We start from the raw sequence: 23,463 nt of genomic DNA on the forward strand, positions 1-23,463 counted from the left end.
GGCTACTTTCACACTAGCGTTTGATCGGATCCGTTCTGAACGGATCCGCTCATATTAATGGAGACGGTGGCTCCGTTCAGAACGGATCCGTCTGCATTATATTGTCAAAAAATGTCTAAGTGTGAAATTAGCCTGAACGGATCCGTCCAGACTTTTACATTGAAAGTCAATGGGGGACGGATCCGCTTGAAGATTGAGCCATAGTGTGTCATCTTCAAACGGATCCGTCCCCATTGACTTACATTGTAAGTCTGGACGGATCCGCACGCCTCCGCACGGCCAGGCGGACACCCGAACACTGCAAGCAGCGTTCAGGTGTCCGCCTGCTGAGCGGAGCGGAGGCTGAACGCCGCCAGACTGATGCATTCTGAGCGGATCCGCGTCCACTCAGAATGCATTGGGGCTGGATGGAAGCGTTCGGGTCCGCTTGTGAGCCCCTTCAAACGGAGCTCACAAGCGGACAGCCGAACGCTAGTGTGAAAGTAGCCTTAACTGTCACTACCTCAGTACGACCATAGGCTTTGAAAAACTGCCATTGCCTGCAATCTCCCAAACGTGCGCACGAGCACATGTGATCACTACACCAAGATTGACGCATAGAGGAATAAAATTTATGTCATGTGTGTGTCAACTATTGGATAAAAAAACAACTGGCACTCACTATGTGGATCACATCAACAGCATTTATTAGCCACTAACTCAACAATGGAGTGTAAGCGGCAAAAATAGTACAACATATAATAAAACTATCTAATAAAATACAATATCCAGAAATATCAATCTTAAAACACTTAAAAAGATATAAAAATATAAAATATAGACGGCAGTCCACTAGTAATGGAACCCTATATGTAAAGAGTCCTTTGAATATTGCACAGCTTGGTCAATATAATGTGATGTATCGCACCTATATAGTCTTTATAGGCAGATTCTTGGGTAATAATATCCGCAATGTCTCTTAGTGCAAAATATGGACATCCGCTTACTATTTAGGGCAATGTCCCTTTAAATTCAGGCGATGATTTCATAAAGTTCACCTATAACTTGCCCTTTTACCGCAAAAGATATAATTCAGACCTTGTAGAGTGTTGAGGGCCTTAAAATCTTCAGGTGCACACTGATATGGGAATATTTGCTTACCGGTATGTCACCAAAGTTTCTGGCAATCCCGTTACTCAGCTTACCGCACCGCTCGGCTGTGTTTGCTTCCAGCGTCCTCACTCCTCGGTGTCTGTCACGTGGTCTCTTCCCAAAGTATCGCGGGATTTGGTATCTGTGTTGCGGTCTTCCAGTGAGATGCTACTCACTTTTAAATGCGAGAATGGAGCGCTCCAAATTCGATACCATGATTTTAAATGATCTCACTCATATCCAAATTCGCTTAATGCAGGGATATAACGCCAGACGCGTTTCAGGGACTTCACTCCCCTTCCTCAGTGGCTTTATCCCTGCTGCCACATCACTTCCTTTTATATTACCACAGGTACTTGTTAAAACCTGGACTGGAATACCTTTTTCATGTGTTGTGATTTTAATGCATTTTTCATGCGTTTTTTTCCCAACAGGTGCGTTTTTTTCTGTATTCTCATCATATTGCTATCCCCAGTATTGGCAATGAAGGAAAAATTTGTACCAGTTTGCTTTCCATTAATAAATATACATATTACATAAAATCCATAGATATGTGTCTAATACATAAAATCCATATATATATATATGTCATCAGCACTATGAAAGTTTTCTTAAATAAAATACTTTAAGGCTCAAGCAGCATAGTCGTCATCATATTCACATATACCCCCTTGTACTTCTCACTGTTCAGAATAATTCAATAAGGATAGAAATGGGGAAGTGGGCCTGTCCCCAAGAGGGGGTCACAGCGCCGATAAACGGCCCGGCATGTGATCCCCCATTGGATGAAAGGCCCACTGCCCTAACCTTATAAAAAGCCGAAGATCTCTAGTTCTGCGTTCAGACCAGCTGGCATCATACTCCCAAAATCATAAATTTGTTTGGATTCGGCTCTTGACATTCGCTCAATGTGATTTCCACCTCTCCAATATTTGTCAATTTTTTCTAAGGCCACAAAGGTCAACCCCGCGGGGTCTTGCCCGTGAACTTATTTGAAGTGCCTTGAGAGTGAGTGTTTGAGATATCCTTTTTTAATAATCGAAATATGTTCGGATATTCTCTCAAGGTTCTTTTTGTCCGTCCAATATATTGTCTTGAACACGGACATTGGACGAGGTAAATCACACTGACTGAATTACATGTTAGAAAGTGCTCTATCTCCCACATAAAATAATTCTGGGTCGAGGCTACCCTCTTAGTGTTTCTTGGGATTTTTGTTATTTTACAGCAGATACACTGTCCACATTTATAAAAGCCCTTCAGGTTAGTTAGTCTGCCACCACCTGGTGGTTTGCTCTGTTTCATCTTAATAGACAGGGCCACTTTTATGCCCAAATTGGGCGCCCTCGTATATATTATTTGTGGTCTCAATGGCATTATTCTACCTATGACCTTATCCTGTAATAAGTGGTGCCAATGGCGTTTAATTATCTCTTCCACTCTTTTCCTTTGTGCTATATATGGGAGAATAATCCTCAGTTGGGAGTCTGTCTCATTATTCTGTATTGTTTTCATTGTCAGTAGTGTACTCCTCGGCAGTTTTCTTACTTTTTCTAATGATCCCTCTAGTATTTTTTTAGGATATTGTTTTGCCAGGAATTTATCTCTCAAGTGCATGGCTTCCACTTCAAATTGCGACTCTTCGGTACAGTTTATTTTTAATCTACGAAACTGTCCGAAGGGCACATTCAATAGCCAGTTTGGTAAGTGGCAACTTGAGTGTAGAATAAATGCATTCCTGGCCGAGGGTTTTTGATAGGTCTTACAAATATATTTTTCGCCTACTTTCATAATTGCCAAATCCAAAAATTCAGTTTCTCTAATGTTAGTACTCTGAGTAAAAACTAAATTTAGATTATTTTAATTTAATCCTAATATGAACTTATTCAAACTTTCAAGGTTAGGGCAGTGGGCCTTTCATCCAATGGGGGATCACATGCCGGGCCGTTTATCGGCGCTGTGACCCCCTCTTGGGGACAGGCCCACTTCCCCATTTCTATCCTTATTGAATTATTCTGAACAGTGAGAAGTACAAGGGGGTATATGCGAATATGATGACGACTATGCTGCTTGAGCCTTAAAGTATTTTATTTAAGAAAACTTTCATAGTGCTGATGACATATATATATATATGGATTTTATGTATTAGACACATATCTATGGATTTTATGTAATATGTATATTTATTAATGGAAAGCAAACTGGTACCAATTTTTCCTTCATTGCCAATACTGGGGATAGCAATATGATGAGAATACAGAAAAAAACGCACCTGTTGCGAAAAAAACGCATGAAAAACGCATTAAAATCACAACACATGAAAAAGGTATTCCAGTCCAGGTTTTAACAAGTACCTGTGGTAATATAAAAGGAAGTGATGTGGCAGCAGGGATATAGCCACTGAGGAAGGGGAGAGAAGTCCCCGAAACGCATCTGGCGTTATATCCCTGCATTAAGCGAATTTGGATATGAGTGAGATCATTTAAAATCATCGTATCGAATTTGGAGCGCTCCATTCTCGCATTTAAAAGTGAATAGCATCTCACTGGAAGACCGCAACACAGATACCAAATCCCGCAATACTTTGGGAAGAGACCACGTGACAGACACCGAGGAGTGAGGACGCTGGAAGCAAACACAGCCGAGCGGTGCAGTAAGCTGAGTAACGGGATTGCCAGAAACTTTGGTGACATACCGGTAAGCGAATATTCCCATATCAGTGTGCACCTGAATATTTTAAGGCCCTCAACACTCTACAAGGTCTGAACTATATCTTTTGCGGTAAAAGGGCAAGTTATAGGTGAACTTTATGAAATCATCGCCTGCATTTAAAGGGACATTGCCCTAAATAGTAAGCGGATGTCCATATTTCGCACTAAGAGACATTGCGGATATTATTACCCCAGAATCTGCCTATAAAGACTATATAGGTGCGATACATCACATTTAGGCTATAGGATATTATATTGACCAAGCTGTGCAATATTCAAAGGACTCTTTACATATAGGGTTCCATTACCAGTGGACTGCCGTCTATATTTTATATTTTTATATCTTTTTAAGTGTTTTAAGATTGATATTTCCGGATATTGTATTTTATTCGAGCGTTTTATTATATGTTGTACTATTTTTGCCGCTTACACTCCATTGTTGAGTTAGTGGCTAATAAATGCTGTTGATGTGATCCACATAGTGAGTGCCAGTTGTTTTTCTATCCATTATTACATTTACCTTTACTGATTGGGTGATCAGTTTACATCTAGAGCACCCTTGCCATATAGAGGAGGGTGGTGAGCTATCCACAACAACCTATCCAAATGTGTGTCAACTATTGACAACTCTTTGCGGTTGTCTAAAATCTTTTCGATACACATCCCCTGATATTGGACGTAACAGGGATTAAACTGATAAGAATAGTACTACTTAACACACCACTCATATAGGGTGGCACAGTACATTGCATGGCACACGTGCAGTGCCCCTAAATTGGAAGTAAGAGGACCGACCAAGCATCTTTTTCCATCTCCCGGTTCCTAAAATCTATTCCATACACCGGCCCCTGATAGGGGACAAAACAGAGATTAAACTGGTAAGAACAGATTTTTTTTAATAACAGCCTCTGCGGAGCTGGGTATTTTTTGGCCACGTTACTGAACGCTCATGCACAATGTAGGCTCATGCGTCCTTTTGCGGAGGTGACAAACCTGGTCAGTCAAACCCAAGGCAACATCATTGACCTCATCCCATATGCGTTTTTTTCTGGAGCGTGCCCTGCGAAGAGTGCTGGATCAGGCCGTAAATGAGCATGAAGAAGAAGAGTTGTGGTCACCATCACCACCAGAAGCAGCCTTGTCGTCGTTGATTGCTGGACCTGCGGCAACGCAGAGAGAGGAGTCTGAAGAAGAGGAGTCAGAGGAGGAAGGTGGCTTTGAGGAGGTGGAAGACCAACCACAACAGACATCCCAGGGGGCTTGTTGTCAGCTTTGTCATCTTTCAGGGACCCTTGGTGTTGTACTGTGGCTGGGTGGAGGAAAAGACCTTTAATGACGTCAGTGAGGACAAGGAACGGGACATGGCCAGCTTGGTATCCAACCTTGTGCAAATGGGGTGTTGTGCAAATGGACTGTTTGCGGTTGTTTGTGGTGCGTTAAATGGGGAGTTTGGTCTGTCATAGTTTGGTCTGTCACTGTGAAGCGGGCGTAACCCTTACACTACCTGATCGATACAACTTCATACCTGATGTTTTAAAGCACGTTATTCCAAACAATTTAGGAATGTTAGGTGATTTATGCCCTTTATGGATTAAAACCCGACTCTGCGTCAACTACGTAATTTTCCATGGGAGTTTTGCCATGGATCCCCCTCCGGCATGCCACAGTCCAGGTGTTAGTCCCCTTGAAACAATTTCTCCATCACTATTGTGGCCAGAAAGAGTCCCTGTGGGTTTTAAAATTCGCCTGCCTATTGATGTCTATGGCGGTTCGCCCGGCTTGCCCGTTCGCGAACATTCATGTAAAATCGCGTTCGCTGTTCGCGAATGGAAAATTTTATGTTCCGGACATCTCTATATATAAACAGTTGTCCTTGAAAGTGTGTGAAAATACTATATTTCATCATTAATTTGACCTAAAAATACATTGGTGGAAATTTATCAAAACGGTGTAAGAAGAACAGGCTAGTAACTGGCAACCAATCAGATTTCACCTTACATTTTTCACAGCTCCTTTGGAAAATGAAAGGGGAAATATGATTGGTTGCTATAGGCAACTAAGCCAGTTCTACTTTACACCAGTTTGATAAATCTCCTGCATCATATTTTCACTCAAGTCCTAAAAGTAGATAAAGATAATCAAACAAATTAGTCGAAAATTTTAGACTTGTCCTTTTATATATTAGGGGAAATGAATCAATATCACATGTCTGTGGGTGGTAAACATATGTGTACTTTTGCTTTCTGCATCTGGTGTGACCTCCTTGTGCAGCAGTAACTGCAACTAAATGTTTCTGGTATTTGTTGATTAGTCCTGAAAATTGCTTTGGAGGAATCTTGGCCCATTGCTCTGTGTAGAACTGCTTCAATTCTGTTATGCTGGTGGGCTTCTTTCCATAAACCTCCCTCTTCAGGTCCTTTGACAGCTTTTCTATTGGATTAAAGGGGTTATCCAAGTTATTTGAAAAAAAAAAATTAAACCTTATAAAACTCATCAGGACATACATATACATTGGTTAAGCTTGATTTCTTAAGAGAAAAGCCCATATTTACACCTTTTCATGGTTCTGTTATTGCTGTGTTTACATGCTGAAGTACATGCTGAGGGGGCGTATAACAACAATGACTGAACTCTCCCTCATGAATATTTTTGTGTCCTGTGGGTGGTATTAGGAGTGTAATGTGTACTTGTTGAGGTGGCCAGGGCTCTAATAACGATCCCCAGACGCGGGAGGGGAACGGGTAAACTGGCCCATGGAATTGAGGGAAGGAGCCAGACACATACCCTGCTGCCGAATCAATCTATCGCCACGGCTCTGGCAAGGATCGCGCATGCACGATCACTGATCACTTACAATCGTCAAGGCTGTGTGAGGAGAGCGAGAGAGGGGCGGGCACCAAAGATCTGAGCTAGCTGTCTCTCTTTCTCTTAAGAAGGCTGGTGATCCAGGGTCTGTGGAAGTGTATCATCGTATCAGCGTCTTCTTCTGGTCACTCAGTAGTCTGGCAGAGTCTTCCCCCTGGCAGAAGAAGGGTTTGATGCAGAGGAAAGGCCTGAGCTAGCTGTTGCTCTCTTTCTCAGAAGGCTGGCATCCTGGTCAAGGGCCCACGGTCTGTAGCTCAGTAGTCCGGGTGGATCCTTGGTCACAGGGCTAGTGACCCATGGTCTGTGGCTCAACGTCCCCATCTCAGCGCCTTCTTCTGGTCACTCATGTAGGCTGGCATGAGTCTCCCCTCCAAGCACTGGTCACTAACTGCAGCACACTAGGGGCTCTGACTGCTCTCCTTACATACAGTTTTTGCTAGACTAGAACCTTCTAGTGGGAGGGGTAGAGTGGAGAAGCTCAGCACCCATCTGGTATAGACTTACATTAGAGCTTTAATGATACTCAATGGCAATGATACAGCATGTTATCCAGACAAAAACAAGTTTCCAGACATAACATAGCTAAAAACAGACATTTAAAAGGTCAAGATGTCTGCTTTTGGTGGTAAACAAGTCTGGGTTTTTTCCCTCCAAAACATGATGGTATATAAGTCTGAGTTTTTTTTCCTCCAAAACATGGTCTTCTTTAAACCCTATGGCAGCTGTGGAACATTGCCAACTTCTCAATCAAAGCCCTAACAGTCTCTCAGTATTCATTAACGCTTCCCACAGAGCCATGTAAATACAGTGATAATGAACAGGATATATATCACAACATGTAAAATGCAGGTACACAGTATTAAACAGTATAAGTTAACCCTTTCAAGAGAAATAAAGAAAGACGTTTTAACTTTGCATAGGGGATATAGGCAAGTGTCCATACATGTCCAAATATCAAAGTACTCCCTGCACTAGGGCACTACAATTGGTTATCCCATTAAAATACAACTCTAATTTAACCTTCCATATTCAAATTCTAAAGGTTCATATACTTTTGCCACTCACAGACATGTGATATTGGATCATTTTACTCAATAAATAAATGATCAAGGCTAATATTTTTGTCTCCCTTATTTGACTTGGTTAACTGTATCTAATTTTAGGACTGAAAATCTGATGTACTTTAAGGTCAAATGTATTCAGAAAGATAGAAAAAACTTAAGGGTTCACAAACTTTCAAACACCAAGAAGGAAAAGTTGTGGAATTATTGTAATCACTGGATCGATAGACATGTTAATGATATGCAAATGACAAAAAATGGAAACAAAATTATTAAGTTTGAACACCACACACAGAAATTCACACAATAACACCTTGGCATGCTATGAATGAGGTTATTAATGATTGTCTGAGGAATGGTCTACCATGCTGAATGCACTTGGGCACACTGCTGGCAGCTCTCTTTGCAATTGCTAACCAATGATGTCCCAGATATGCTTGATAGGAAACAAATTCTGAGACGCTGTAGGCCATGGTAGCATGTTCAGGCTGTGCAGACTTGTCACAGTAGCACAAACAATATGCAGCCTGGTCCTGTCCTGTTGAAAAATAACTCCTTGCACACTTGGAGAAATGGCCGTACCACTGGTTTCACAACCAAATCAATGTAATGGCAAGTTGTTTTGTACCTAAAATGAAGACTAGAAGGGCCATACAGTATGCCACCCACACCATAATACTGAAAGTAGGACTGGTGTGTAGTTCCCTTTGGAAGACATTTTCATGGCATTGCCCATGTGGTCTCCAGAGCAATCGGGGACTCATTGCTGAAATAGATAGACTTCAATTCCAACCTCCATTGCCATCTTGCTGTGCATCATGATAGCCATTGAAAGAAAGTCAATGGAACACTTGTAGCTAGATGTCTGTCTCATAGCCCAGTGTAATAAAATCACCTTCTGTTGGTTTGTGTAGACACTGTTTTCCACCCTGGGCTTGGGATGTGACATTGAATTTCACTTGCTGTACAAAATGGATGCACAAGAGGTTCGCCTCCGTGCACCTCTTGGTGTCATTCCAGTTCATGGTTTTTCTCCCCAGGTGTCTCAGTTGAAGGATTCTGTCCTTCTCAGTTTATGACAAGTGACAATAACTGACATGCTGATGAACAGGAGGCATTGCATAATCATCCCACATGACTTGATCCATGTGATCCATGAGGAAACATGTGTCTAAAAAACTTTGACGCTGGCTTTTATGCTACTCTCATATGCTACAGATTGGAGCTAGGCACTTCAAAATGTAATCACCTTAGCGACACCTGTTACTTTCTTGCTTCACATTAAGTTACTGTTTGTTCTCCCATTTCAATGTTTAGGTATATATATATATATATATATATATATATATATATATACAGATAAGATAGATAGATAGATAGATAGATAGATAGATAGATAGATAGATAATACATAGTTAATTTAAAATTAGGGATGAGCAAAGGGATCAAAGGTGCCAAGGTAGGTGATTAGAAGGGTGATTTGAAACTTAGTTTCATCCGAAGTTGATTCACTCATCCCTATTCCCCAAAGTTGCAAATCACCCTTCTAATCACCTACCTTGGCACTTGTGAGAATTTTTACAAAAAATGCAGTCCAGGACACTTATGGTAGAGAAGATAGGTAACATTTCTTACCTATTTTCACTTTTATTGATAGGGATTTGGTGACCAGGAATACAAGAAAAGAAGAGCATATTTTGCAGAATTGGCTTTCAAGTATAAAGAGTAAGTAATCTTTCACAAAAACTACACACCGCGTCTGCGCATGAGCAAAATCTCCCTCATTCAATCTTGAGGAACCTGGGCATGTGCAGTGTGCAGGTGAAGCCGGGCAAAGTATACCTTGCTTCACTGTGTGCAACCGGGAACCCAAACTCTATACATTTCAACAAGACTTCTAATGACATAGGACACCCTATAGAACATCATTAAAGCCTCAGTGGGTGTAATTCCAGCCCAGACTTCATAACTATTCACTGGGACAGCACTGCCCAAGTGACTATTCAAAGTTGATTAGCATAACATGCTTGCAGTATTACAATAACATTTTATACAAAATAGGAAATTGGACAGTTTATATAAAAATCATGCATTCACACATCCATATCTTATTTTTCATCTGCAGAAATGTCTATTCTGATCTGCAAAAACAGATCAGAATAGAACATGCAGTCAGTTTTTGGACTGGGGCACAATTCCCTTAAGGAAACAGATGTGTGAAGAGCCTTATTGACTTGTAAGGGTCCATGTCATATCCATTGTAAAAACACATAGAAGACAAAAGAAAAATATGATCATGTGAATGAGCTCTAAAGCTAGTGATTGCTATATAAAGCTATCATGTGGTTTAGGGGAATAATGATCAAATATATAACAATTGTTACATTCATCAACCACTAGGGAGCGCTAAATGCATATGTATTTAAACACCTAGTATTGAATTCAATAGGAACTCTATAACTAAGTCACTTATTGTAAATTTCCTTTTTGGATCCCTGTGTACATTTTTATCATATCAACCGGTTTCAGACATCCCAGTTTTCTGAGTACTGTGTTACTATTTCACAAAGATAGAGACCACCATAGCAAAATGACCCTCTTCTATGGGTGTTCATGCTACTACAATGGTAGGGCCTGGTTCTTGTTGGACCACACATACTGGAAATAATTCTTCTTCCTCTTCATTAATATATTGTGTGCTGGTGTGTAGAGCCTGCACTTGTCATGTTACATTAGAAATTAGGGGCCACATATGCTGGCTATATGTTATATAAACCCTTGAATAACATTGTACATCCAGTGTACATCCAGAGTATACAGAGCATTGATCCTTTTATACATTTCCTACCTTTCCTCCTCAAAATTGTCCTCATTATCATCAGTTATGCTCCCGTTGGGTTCATATCTTGGGATAGTGTGGATATGTAGTGAAACCACCAAATTCAGCAAATGTAGTGAATGCCATTTGTTTTATTTTAGTGGAAATGTTATCCCAAGAATTGATTACACTGCTGAAGAAATTGCTACCTGGTAAGTAGTTGCATAACTGCAGGATCATGAATCCATATTAGGAAATATCTTGTTTATTTATTGCTGCCAATTCATTACAAAAATCTCTGTGACTGTATAGTCTCTTCTCTAGATATGTATATGTAATCTCTACAAATCCCATTCAGATTTTACTACTGATGAGTAATGACCTATCCTCAGGATAGGTCATCAGAGTCTGATCAGCAGAAGCGCTCCTGTGAGTGCCACGGCCTTCTATCAGCTTTTCATAGACCAATGACAATATGTTCATGTGTCACGTGGCTTAGGAGCAGCTCAGCCCTATTCAAGTGAATAGGGCTGAGCTCGATACCAAGCACAGCCACTATACAATGCACGGCGCTGTGCTTGGTAAGCTACGAGAAGGCAGAGGCGCTCACAGGAGTGTCCTTCTCAGTTGATTGGCGGAGGTTCTGGTTGTTGGACCCCCAACGATCAGTATAAAATTACTGGAAAGTATAAAGGAGTTGTCTGTTACTAAGGTGAGATGAGACTAAACCCCAACCACCAGGTGGTCAGGAAACAGTGAAGCGGGCTTGCTGTTTCAGTAGCTCCCTTCATCTGTCTTCCTTGCATAGAAAATAGTCCCTCACACACAGACCCAGTGATTCCCTAAGTCAGAAACAGCATAGCACAATTTCCTTATCCTCTGTCTAGAGAGAAATATAGCTATGTATTTCTATAAATTTAGAAGTAAAGACAGATGATGGAAAGGTGTCTGGGCCACTTCACTAGGAGATCACTATGCCAACAATGAGAGGAGAAAGGGAGCAGGGAAGCTACTGAGCATGTCTGTCCACCACAGAATGTAGGAAAAAGTGGACCAGACGTTCAGCCAAAAGGAAACAGCAAGAGAGCGCTACCAGAGAGGGAAATATAACATACATAAAAAAACATGAACAATATTTTCATTGCTTGTGTAGTACCCCAGACCTGTAAATAGTTACAGTATGGTATGTATTATGGACTATATGTGTTATGTGGCTGTTTGTTCCAGTAAGACATGGATGGCTAAAAATGGCAAGGAATAGGGATAACCACCCTGTTCCTCCCCTCTTGGTAGGAGTAGGCTGTTCCTGCCAGGAGGGGGAGTTCCTGTGAAGACAGTGATGAGACAGGAAACACACTACAAAGCTCCTGCTCCTAAGAGAGGCTCTCCATAACTTGGTTGTACCTTAAGTAAATCCTTGAGAAGTAAATAGCTACAACCAGCAATTGAAGACACTGCTGTAAGGTGAGGGACTATGGCTAAGACACCCATCACCCAGACTATTACTAGGCCAGTACAAAACTAGTACTAAACTGCAGCCATCCAACCTGCCTCCATATTCCTTACTGGTGCCAGAAGATTGCACTTAAGATCAACTGCTATTGAAAGTATTTAAAGTTCTACGTTGCACTTTGTTTTGTTTAATTCTGGCCTTATTCTTCAGTACTACATTTCCACTGCACTGATCCCCAGGGAGCAATGGCCTGAGGGAATATACTGTGACACCATATTACATAGTTAATAAGGTTGAAATACGTCCATCAAGTTCAGCCAAGGGATAGGTGGGGTCACGAATCCCAGAAGGAAGTGAGACTCAGATTTCTACACATTTGCATAAGCATTAATGTCATTTACTTTCAAGAATTCATCTAAACCCTTTTTAAAACTGTCCACTGTTCCTGCTGTGACCACGTCCTGAGGAAGTCTTTTCCACAGATTCACAGTTCTTACAGTAAAGAAGCCTTGACGCCTCTGGTGACTGAACTTTTTCTTCTCCAGATGGAGGCAGTGCCCCTTTGTCTTTCAAGGAGATTTTTACGTGGAACAGTTTTTAACCGTATTTTTTTTATGGCCCATTTATATTATTATTATTATTATTATTTATTATTTAAGCGCCATTCATTCCATAGCGCTGTACATATGATAAGCGGTGCACATACATAACAGACAATTGTACTAATCATAAACAAGATGAGTTACAAACTGGTACAGAAGGAGAGAGGGCCCTGCCCGTGAGGGCTTACAATCTACATGGTATGGGAGAAGGACACAGTAGGTGCGGGATATATATATTTGTATAGGTTAATCGTATCCCCTCTTAGACGTCTCTTCTTAAGACTAAATAAATTTAATTCAATATTGCATGGATAACATTCAGCACAACTTGTTATTTTATAAAATGATAGAAACAGTTTTATGAAACTCAGCTGTCTACTATACATCTGTATATGTACGATTCACAGCATAGAGTATTGGAGTTTACTGTATACATATCCTAACATATGAAGAGCATTGAAGTCCACTGTTACAAGCAGTTTCTGCCTCTGTGATTTGCATATATATGACTGACCATGTGTGTAATTTATACAATTTTCCTGTTCTTCCTGTTCATATCTTATGCAGTATTATTACAATTTTAGGAGACAAGTTTTCCAAACCCTAAGAAATCTTTATCCAAACTATGCCTGCAAGCAATACTTAGATACATTTCATCAGTTGGAAAAATATTGCGGCTACACAGAAAGTTCGATACCTCAACTCCAAGAAGTATCCAGTTTCTTAAAAGGTAAGATATCTATAGATTAAATTTAAAGAGGCACTCCCTGAATTTTTTTTGTCCCCTACATTTGTAAATGTGGTGGTCTACGTAATCGATTGTTTAGCAATTGATGTTAAGTCAACTTATTTTGCTTGTGGCCATTGCATAATGTGATACCTGCCGAGACTCTCTGGGTCCTACGGCATCTGCTGCATGGACAGGAAGTCAGTTTCTCTATTCGGATTGAAATTATAAAGAAACTGACATTCTACCCACACATCAGAATATATATCATCAAATCCACATGTAAGTTTGTTAAAAGAACATTTATGTACACAAGCACATTTATAAACGGGGGGAGAGGGTTCTGGGAATACCTCTTTAAATAACACAGTTTTAATTTTTTGTATTTTCAATATATTAATCGACATCATACCTAAAGATGCCCATAAAACGTCCAGAGGAGTTGATAGTGAGAATAGCTTTTAATACTAGACATGCTGCTGCACACATGCATACAAGATAATTGGAATCTTAAACTAATTGGCAAGACTTAAAGGGAACCTGTCATGTGGATATTTGATTATAATCTAACTAATTACAAACCGGATTCCAAAAAAGTTGGGACACTATACAAATCGTGAATAAAAACTGAATGCAATGATGTGGAGGTGCCAACTTCTAATATTTTATTCAGAATAGAACATAAATCACTGAACAAAAGTTTAACCCTTTCATGACCAAGGGTCATTGATGCCCCAATGTCCAGGTCAAAATTTTCAAATCTGACATGCGTCACTTTATGTGGTAATAGCTTTGGAACACTTTTACTTATCCATGCCATTCTGAGATTGTTTTCTCGTGACACATTGTACTTCATGATAGTCATATATTTGAGTCAATATATTTCACCTTTATTTAGGAAAAAATCCCAAATTTACCAAAAATGTGGAAAAATTCACAATTTTCCAAATTTCAATTTCTCTGCTTCTAAAACAGAAAGTGATACCTAATAAAATATTTATTACTTAACATTCCCCATATGTCTATTTTATGTTCGCATCATTTTGGAAATGTCATTTTATTTTTTTAGGACGTTATAAGGCTTAGAAGTTTAGAAGCAATTCTTACAATTTTTATGAAAATTTCCAAAACCCACTTTTTAAAGGACCAGTTTAGGTCTGAAGTCACTTTGTGGGGCTTACATAGTGGAAACCCCCATAAATGACCCCATTGTAGAAACTACACCCCTCAAGTTACTCAAAACTGATTTTAAAAACTTTGTTAACCCTTTAGGCGTTCCACAAGAATTAAAGGAAAATGGAGATGAAATTTCAAAATTTCTCATTTTTGGCAGATTTTCCATTTTATATATTTTTTTTCTTTAACACATTGAGAGTTAACAGCCAAACAAAACTCATAATTTATTACCCTGATTCTGCGGTTTACATAAACACCCCACATGTGGTCGTAAACTGCTGTACGGGCACACGGCAGGCGCAGAAGGAAAGGAACGCCATACGGTTTTTGGAAGGTAAATTGTGCTGGATTGGTTTTCTGAACGCCATATGTTTTTTATTTTTGTGCCGATCGTCTTGTGCAGGGGCTCGTTTTTTGCAGAAAGTGTTGAGGTTTTTATTGGTACCATTTTTGGGTACATAGGATTTTTTGATCATTCATTATTACACTTTATGTGGCAAGGTGACCCAAAAATTGGCTGTTTTGGAACAGTTTTTATTTATTTATTTTTACAGCGTTCATCTGAGGAGTTAGGTCATGTGATAGTTTTATAGAGAAGATCGTTACGGACGTGGCAATACCTAATATGTATACTTTTTCTTATTTATTTAAGTTTTACATGATAATAGCATTTTTGAAACCCAAAAAATGATGTTTTAGTGTCTCTATAGTCTGAGAGCCATAGCTTTTTAATTTTTTGGGCGATTGTCTTAAATAGGGTATAATTTTTTGCGGGACGAGGTGATGGTTTGATTGGTACTATTTTGGGGGTCATACGCCTTTTTGATCGCTTGCTGTTGCACTTTTTGTGATGTAAGGTGACAAATATAGCTTTTTTGGCACAGTTTTTTTAATTTTAATTTTATGGTGTTTATCGGACGGGGTCTATCATGTGATATATTTATAGAGATGGTCGTTACGGACGCGGCGACACCTAATATGTGTATTTTATTTTATTTTTTTATTTTTTTATAGGAAAAGGCAATTTCTTTTTTCTAATTTACATTTTTATTTATTTATTTATTTTTACTTTTATTATTTTCACTTTTTTTTTTATCAGTTCCCTCTTGGATCTTGAAGATCCAGTGGGGCTGATAGTTGTACTATACTTTGCAATGCTCTTGCATTGCAAAGTATAGTACTTCCAGATTGCCTGTAGGTGGCAGCACTGGACGCCTTTGCCATGGCAACCAGACGCTTTTGCAAAGCGTCCGGTTGCCATGGCAACCATCGGGTGCTGCAATCACAGCGCTGCAGCCCCGATGGTGGAGAGAGGGAGCTCCCTCCCTCTGTTAACCCCATGGATGCCGCAACCGCGGCATCTATAGGGGTTACAGGAGAGTGTCAGCATAGAGCTGACACTCTCTGCTGATGGCGGCGGCTCAGTAATTGAGCCGCCGCCATCGCACACAGCAGGGGGATCGGGGTGGCAGCGCAGGAAAGAGGGGGGTTCCGGGAGGCTGCCCATAATATCGAGGGAGGCTGTGGCAGGAGGGGCGGCTTGAAAATTAATGCAGGGGGCGGGAAGGTGGCGGACCGCATAAGTGCAGGAGATGGGCACAGATCAGCGGGGCACAGATGGGGGGCACAGATGGGGGGGCACAGATCTGCACTAAGTGCTTGGAGGGGCACAGATCGGGGGGCATGAGTTACACTATCTGCTTTCAGACTCTGATCTGCAGAGCGCAGATCAGAGCCTGAAACCGGCATTTTAACACTGCCGCGATCCGATTGGTTAGTCTGCACAGACTAACCAATCGGATCGATTGCCGGCAAGGGGCCACTCTGATTGGTCCCTTGCCGGCATTACTGCACTGTATGCTGTCCGTGACAGCATACAAGGCAGGGGCAGAAGCTTTAATCCAAGGGCTTTGCAGCGCTTGGATTAAAGAGCTGCCAGAACGTTTATATACGTGGTAGCTGCACGGGGTATGTGCAGCTATCACGTATATATACAGATTGCAGACGTAAAGGGGTTAAACTGAGAAAATGTGCCATTTTAAGGGAAAAATATGTTGAATCAGAATTTCATGGTGTCAACAAATCCACAAAAAATTGGGACAAGGCCATTTTAACCACTGTGTGGCATCTCCCCTTCTTCTTACAACACTCAACAGACGTCTGAGGACCGAGGAGACCAGTTTCTCAAGTTTAGAAATAGGAATGCTCTCCCAATCGTCTTGGGCCTTCTTTGTTGCACCTTCCTCTTTATGATGCACCAAATGTTCTCTATAGGTGAAAGATCTGGACTGCAGACTGGCCATTTCAGTACCCGGATCCTTCTCCTACGCAGCCATGATGTTGTGATTGATGCAGAATGTGGTCTGGCATTATCTTGTTGAAAAATGCACAGGGTCTTCCCTGAAAGAGATGACGTCTGTATGGGAGCATATGTTGTTCTAGAACCTGAATATATCTTTCTGCATTGATGGTGCCTTTCCAGACATGCAAGCTGCCCATGCCACATGCACTCATGCAACCCCATACCATCAGAGATGCAGGCTTCTGAACTGAGCGTTGATAACAACTTGGGTTGTCCTTGTCCTCTTTGGTCCGGATGACATGGCGTCCCAGATTTCCAAAAAGAACTTTGAATCGTGACTCGTCTGACCACAGAACAGTCTTCCATTTTGCCACACTCCATTTTAAATGATCCCTGGCCCAGTGAAAACGCCTGAGCTTGTGGATCTTGCTTAGAAATGGCTTCTTCTTTGCACTGTAGAGTTTCAGCTGGCAACGGCGGATGGCACGGTGGATTGTGTTCACTGACAATGGTTTCTGGAAGTATTCCTGAGCCCATTCTGTGATTTCCTTTACAGTAGCATTCCTGTTTGTGGTGCAGTGTCGTTTAAGGGCCCGGAGATCACGGGCATCCAGTATGGTTTTACGGCCTTGACCCTTACGCACAGAGATTGTTCCAGATTCTCTGAATCTTTGGATGATGTTATGCACAGTTGATGATGATAGATGCAAAGTCTTTGCAATATTTCGCTGGGTAACACCTTTCTGATATTGCTCCACTATCTTTCTGCACAACATTGTGGGAATTGGTGATCCTCTACCCATCTTGGCTTCTGAGAGACACTGCCACTCTGAGAAGCTCTTTTTATACCCAATCATGTTGCCAATTGACCTAATTAGTGTTAATTGGTCTTCCAGCTCTTCGTTATGCTCAAATTTACTTTTTCCAGCCTCTTATTGCAACTTGTCCCAACTTTTTGGGGATTTGTTGACACTGTGAAAATTTTAATCAACGCATTTGCCATCTCCACATCATTGCATTCAGTTTTTATTCACAATTTGTTTAGTGTCCCAACTTTTTTGGAATCCGGTTTGTAGATACAATCATTAACTACTAAAAAGTGCCTTAGATGTATTCACTTACTGGTGTGACAGATGGTTACCTCATAATATACACACAAAGATGCCGCATGCCGCATGCTAATGAGCTGATTCGAAAGCGGTGTGATGTAATTGAGTCCAGCGTATATTTAATTCAGCGCTATAGCCACTCCCCTGCCCACCTGCTGCTGATTCATATGGAAAATAACTGTCAATCAGCAGCAGGTAGACGGGGAGAGTCAGGAGCTCATGAATATTCAGGACTAATCATTATCAGCTGGTGCTTTTCAATACAAGATGTTGGCAGATTGACTGGGTCAATTAAAGAAAGTGACCCAGCATTTTGCTAAGAGAATCGGTCACTTATTTATGTTGCCCTGGTGACAGGTAGAGATGGCGAACATAAAATTTTCAGTTCGTGAACAGCGAACGCGAATTTTCGCAAATGTTCGCGAACGGCCGAACCGCCATTGACTTCAATGGGCAGGCGAATTTTTAAAACCCACAGGGACTCTTTCTGGCCACAATAGTGATGGAAAAGTTGTTTCAAGGGGACTAACACCTGGACTGTGGCATGCCGGATGGGGATCCATGGCAAAACTCCCATGGAAAATTGCATAGTTGACGCAGAGTTGGATTTTAATCCATAAAGGGCATAAATCACCTAACAATCCAATTTGTTTTTGAACAACGTGGTTTAAAACATCCAGTGTGTGTATACGATGAGGTATCATGTTGTATCAATCAGGTAGTGTAAGGGTTACGCCCGCTTCACAGACATTGACAGACCAAACTCCCCTTTTAATGCACCGCAAACCACCGCAAACAGTCCATTTGCCCAACCGCAAACTTCTCATTTGCACAAGGTTGGATACCAAGCTAGCCATGTCCCGTTGATGTCATTGAAGGTTTCTTCTTCCACCCAGCCACGTACAACACTAAGGGTCCCGGAAAGGTGAATTGAATTGATTTTTCGAATGGGGAGATGGTTAAAAAAACGCTGGCTCCCTCCTCTTTGTTTGAATCCACGGTCACTGCGTCTGTGCCGTGCAATTTACTGTCCCGCCCGATATGAGTGGTATTTTCTATAGTTCTCTCTTCTCATCAGTTTAATCCCTGTTACATCCCCAATCTGGGGTCCATTTATTAAATAGATTTTTTGAACGGGGAGATAGTTAAAAAATTGCTGGCTCCCTCCCCTTTGTTTGAATCCACGCCACGGTCACTGCGTCTGCGGCGTGCAATTTACTGTCCCACCCGATATGAGTGGTATTTCCTGTAGTTCTCTCTTCTCATCAGTTTAATCCCTGTTACGTCCCCAATCTGGGGTCCATTTATTAAAAAGATTTTTCGAACGGGGAGATGGTTAAAAAATTGCTGGCTCCCTCCCCTTTGTTTGAATCCACGCCACGGTCACTGCGTCTGCGCCGTGCAATTTACTGTTACACCCGATATGAGTGGTATTTCCTGTAGTTCTCTCTTCTCATCAGTTTAATCCCTGTTACGTCCCATATCAGGGTGGGATTGCATTCTGTGAAAAAAAATTTAGGCCGGGTACCTTCGACTGCCTTTACAGTGACAAACCAAACTGAATTGATTTTAGGAACCGGGAGATGGAAAAAGCAGCTTGGTCGGTCCTCTTACTCCCAAGTTGGGGCACTGCGCGTGCACGGAGCAATGTGCTGTGACACCCTATATGAGTGGTGTCTTAACTAGTCCTATTCCTATCAGTTTAATCCCTGTTACGTCCCCTATCCGGGGACGTATGTCACATTGATTAACCATTGTCGAATTAACGAACCATTACGACATCCTGGAATAATTTTGTTCTGAGCTTTGTACTTGATTTGTATTGGAATTGTTGGGGATTTTTTAAATTTTCTGCATTATTTCTAATAAACTATTAAAATACTTTATTGTGATTTTTTTTATTTTATGTATTAAAAACCCACCCATACAACTTAAAAAAAGATAAATAAAAAAATTTAAGTATTTTCTATGAAAAAACATCCAGCCGTCCCAATCGCTTTTGGTCTGATCATAATGAAGCAACGGCCTTATCATCTGGGGTGTGGGAACATTGCCAACACACTCATAGAGGTGATGATCGCTTCATTGTGATACGCAAGCCCCTTCACCACAACAAGGTAACGATCACGAAAGGGGAATAGACACTTGTATGTGCCTTTTTTTTGTTTTGTTTTTGCAGCCACAGTGCAGCACCAGAGGCCAGAAAAATTAGGCGTGTACACATGCCTGAAAAACAATGTTATTGTTGCAGCCGCTGTTGTAGCAGCGGCCGGAAAGATTGATGTTTTCAAGGCAGAAAGGTGACTAAAACATTGCGGCTTGAACCCTAGTTGGTGGCGGAGAATTCACGAAAGTCATCCGGTATGCAGACATTAAATACAGCAGCGTGGGGACCATTTTGAGGCCAAGGCATGTCAGGCCTTTTGTTAGTTAAACGTATCCCCTACTGTCAGTCCCTTCGGGATCCATGCCTCATTCATCTTAATGAAGGTGAGGTAATCAACAGTTTTTTGACCGAGGCGACTTCTTTTGTCAGTGACAATGCCTCCTGCTGCACTGAAGGTCCTTTCTGACAGGACACTTGAAGCGGGGCAGGCCAGAAGTTCTATCGCAAACTGGGATAGCTCAGGCCACAGGTCAATCATGCACACCCAGTAGTCAAGGGGTTCATCGCTCCTCAGAGTGTCGATATCTACAGTTAAGGCGAGGTAGTCTGCCACCTGTCGGTCGAGTCGTTCTCTAAGGCTGGATCCTGAAGGGCTGTGGCGATGTGTAGGACTGAAAAAGCTTTGCATGTCCTCCATCAACAACACATCTGTAAAGCGTCCTGTCCTTGCCGCCGTGGTCGTGGTAGGAAGAGGATTACTTTGACCTCTTCCCCAGTTAGATTCCCGTTGTGCTGTGACATCCCCCTTATAAGCTGTGTAAAGCATATTTTTTAGTTTGGTTTTGAACTGCTGCATCCTTTCTGACTTCTGGTAATTTGGTAACATTTCTGCCACTTTCTGCTTATACCGGGGGTCTAGTAGCGTGGCCACCCAGTACAGGTCGTTCTCCTTCATCCTTTTTATACGAGGGTTCCTCAACAGACATGACAGCATGAAAGACCCCATTTGCACAAGGTTGGATGCCGAGCTACTCATTTCCCGTTCCTCCTCCTCACTGATGTCATTGACGGTCTGTTCTTCCCCCCAGCCACGTACAAGACCATGGGTCCCAGATAGGTGACAACAACGAGCACCCTGGGATGCCTGCTGTGGTTGGTCTTCCTCCTCCTCAAAGCCACATTCCTCCTCTGACTCCTCTTCCTCATACTCCTCTTGCAGCGTTGCCGCAGGTCCGGCAAGCGATGATGACAAGGCTGTTACTGGTGGTGAGGGTGACCACATCTCTTCCTCTTCCTGCTCATCTACAGCCTGATCCAGCACTCTTCGCAGGGCACGCTCCAGGAAGAAAACAAATGGGATGAGGTCGCTGATGGTGCCTTTGGTGCGACTGACTAGGTTTGTCACCTCCTCAAAAGGACGCATGAGCCTACAGGCATTGCGCATGAGCGTCCAGGTACGTGGCAAAAAAATTCCCAGCTCCGCAGAGGCTGTCCTAGCACCCCGGTCATACAAATACTCGTTGACGGCTTTTTCTTGTTGGAGCAGGCGATCGAACATTAGGAGTGTTGAATTCCAACGTGTCGGGCTGTCGCAAATCAAGCGCCTTACTGGCATGTTGTTTTGGCGCTGAATGTCTGCAAAGTGCGCCATGGCCGTGTAGGAACGCCTGAAATGGTCACACACCTTCCTGGCCTGCTTGAGGACGTCCTGTAAGCCTAGGTACTTAGACACAAAGAGTTGAACGATGAGATTCAACACATGTGCCACGTCCTGTAAGCCTGGGTACTTAGACACAAAGCGTTGTACGATGAGATTCAACACATGTGCCATACACGGCACATGTGACAACTTGCCCAAATTCAATGCCGCCAACAAATTGCTTCCATTGTCACACACAACTTTGCCAATCTCCAGTTGGTGCGGGGTCAGCCACTGATCCACCTGTGCGTTCAGGGCGGACAGGAGTGCTGCTCCTGCTCCGGTGTGGCTCTCTGCTTTCAGGCAAGTCAAACCCAAGACAGCGTGACACTGTCGTATCCGGGATGTGGAATAGCCCCTGGGGAGCTGGGGGGTTCAGTTGATGTGCAGCCAGATGCCGCAGCAGAAGAGGACTCAGCCGAGGAGGTTATGAAAGAGGATAGAGTAGGAGGAGTAAAGGAGGTGGCAGTAGGCCTGCCTGCAAGTCGTGGCGGTGTCACCAACTCCGCTGCAGAGACACGCATTCCATGCTTGGCAGCCGTCAGCAGGTTTACCCAATGCGCAGTGTAGGTGATATACCTGCCCTGACCGTGCTTTGCAGACCAGGTATCAGTGGTCAGATGGACCCTGGCCCCAACACTGTATGCCAGAGATGCCATGACTTCCTTTTCAATCACCGAGTAGAGGTTTGGGATTGCCTTATTAGAAAAAAAAATTTGTCCGGGTACCTTCCACTGTGGTGTCCCAATAGCGACAAATTTTTTGAAGGCCTCAGACTCCACCAGCTGGTATGGTAAAAGCTGGCGGGCTAAGAGTTCCGTCAAGCCAGCTTTTAGACTCCGGGCAAGGGGGTGACATTGGCTTCTTACGCTCAAACATTTCCTTAACAGACACCTGACTGTGGGCAGATGAGATGGAACTGCTCAAGGTGACAGGCGGAGTGGCGGGTGGTTGAGAGGGGGCAAGGAGGACAGCAGTGGTTGACGTGGCTGAAGATGCTGGACCAGGAGGAGGATGGTGGCTTTGAGCTTGTGTGCTGCTCTACTCGTCATCATGTGTTGATCCCATAGGCGTTTGTGATGTGCGATCATGTGCCTTCGCAAAGCAGTTGTACCTAGGTGGGTGTTGGATTTCCCACGACTCAGTTTCTTTTGGCACAGGTTGCAAATGGCATCGCTGTTGTCAGAGGCAGACACACAAAAAAAATGCCATACTGCTGAGCTTTGCAATGACGGCATTCTGGTGGTGGCAACAGCATCCGTTGATTGGCGTGCTGTCTGGCTGACCCCGGGTGCCGATACATGCTGTCTGAATGTGCCACTATGCGTGCAAGGTACTGTAAAATTTTAAATATATTTTTTTTCTTCTGAAAGGTATTTGGGTGAATGACACCCTGTAACGGTATGAGTGCAGGCCTAGCCACTAGCCAGTGGACACAATACAGTATGTGTGGGGGCCTGACACACACGGACTTGCAAATGTTATTAGATCACAGTTAAATTTAAAATAGATTTTTCTTTCTGAAAGGTATTTGGGTGAATGACACCCTGTAACGGTATGAGTGCAGGCCTAACCAGCCACTAGCCAGTGGACACAATAGAGTATGTGTGGGCGCCTGACACATGGGCTTGCAAATGTGATTAGATCACAGTTAAATTTTAAATATAATTTTTTTTTCTGCAAGGTATTTGACTGAATGACA

The 23,463-nt window shown here is 42.3% G+C and overlaps 1 protein-coding gene across 1 annotated transcript in view; it reads left to right on the forward strand.

Moving 5' to 3' along the window:
* The window catches only part of LOC122925950 (tyrosine 3-monooxygenase-like), a 117,371-nt gene that overhangs the window by 23,055 nt on the left and 70,853 nt on the right, over positions 1–23,463 (forward strand). The window contains exons 4-6 of the mRNA XM_044277296.1: positions 9,426–9,493; positions 10,748–10,798; positions 13,226–13,371. Of these exons, the coding sequence (XP_044133231.1) occupies positions 9,426–9,493; positions 10,748–10,798; positions 13,226–13,371 (265 nt within the window). The remainder of the gene's footprint in view (positions 1–9,425; positions 9,494–10,747; positions 10,799–13,225; positions 13,372–23,463) is intronic.

This window comes from Bufo gargarizans, chromosome 2 (assembly GCF_014858855.1).
Source record: "Bufo gargarizans isolate SCDJY-AF-19 chromosome 2, ASM1485885v1, whole genome shotgun sequence".
Taxonomy (NCBI): Eukaryota; Metazoa; Chordata; class Amphibia; order Anura; family Bufonidae; genus Bufo; species Bufo gargarizans.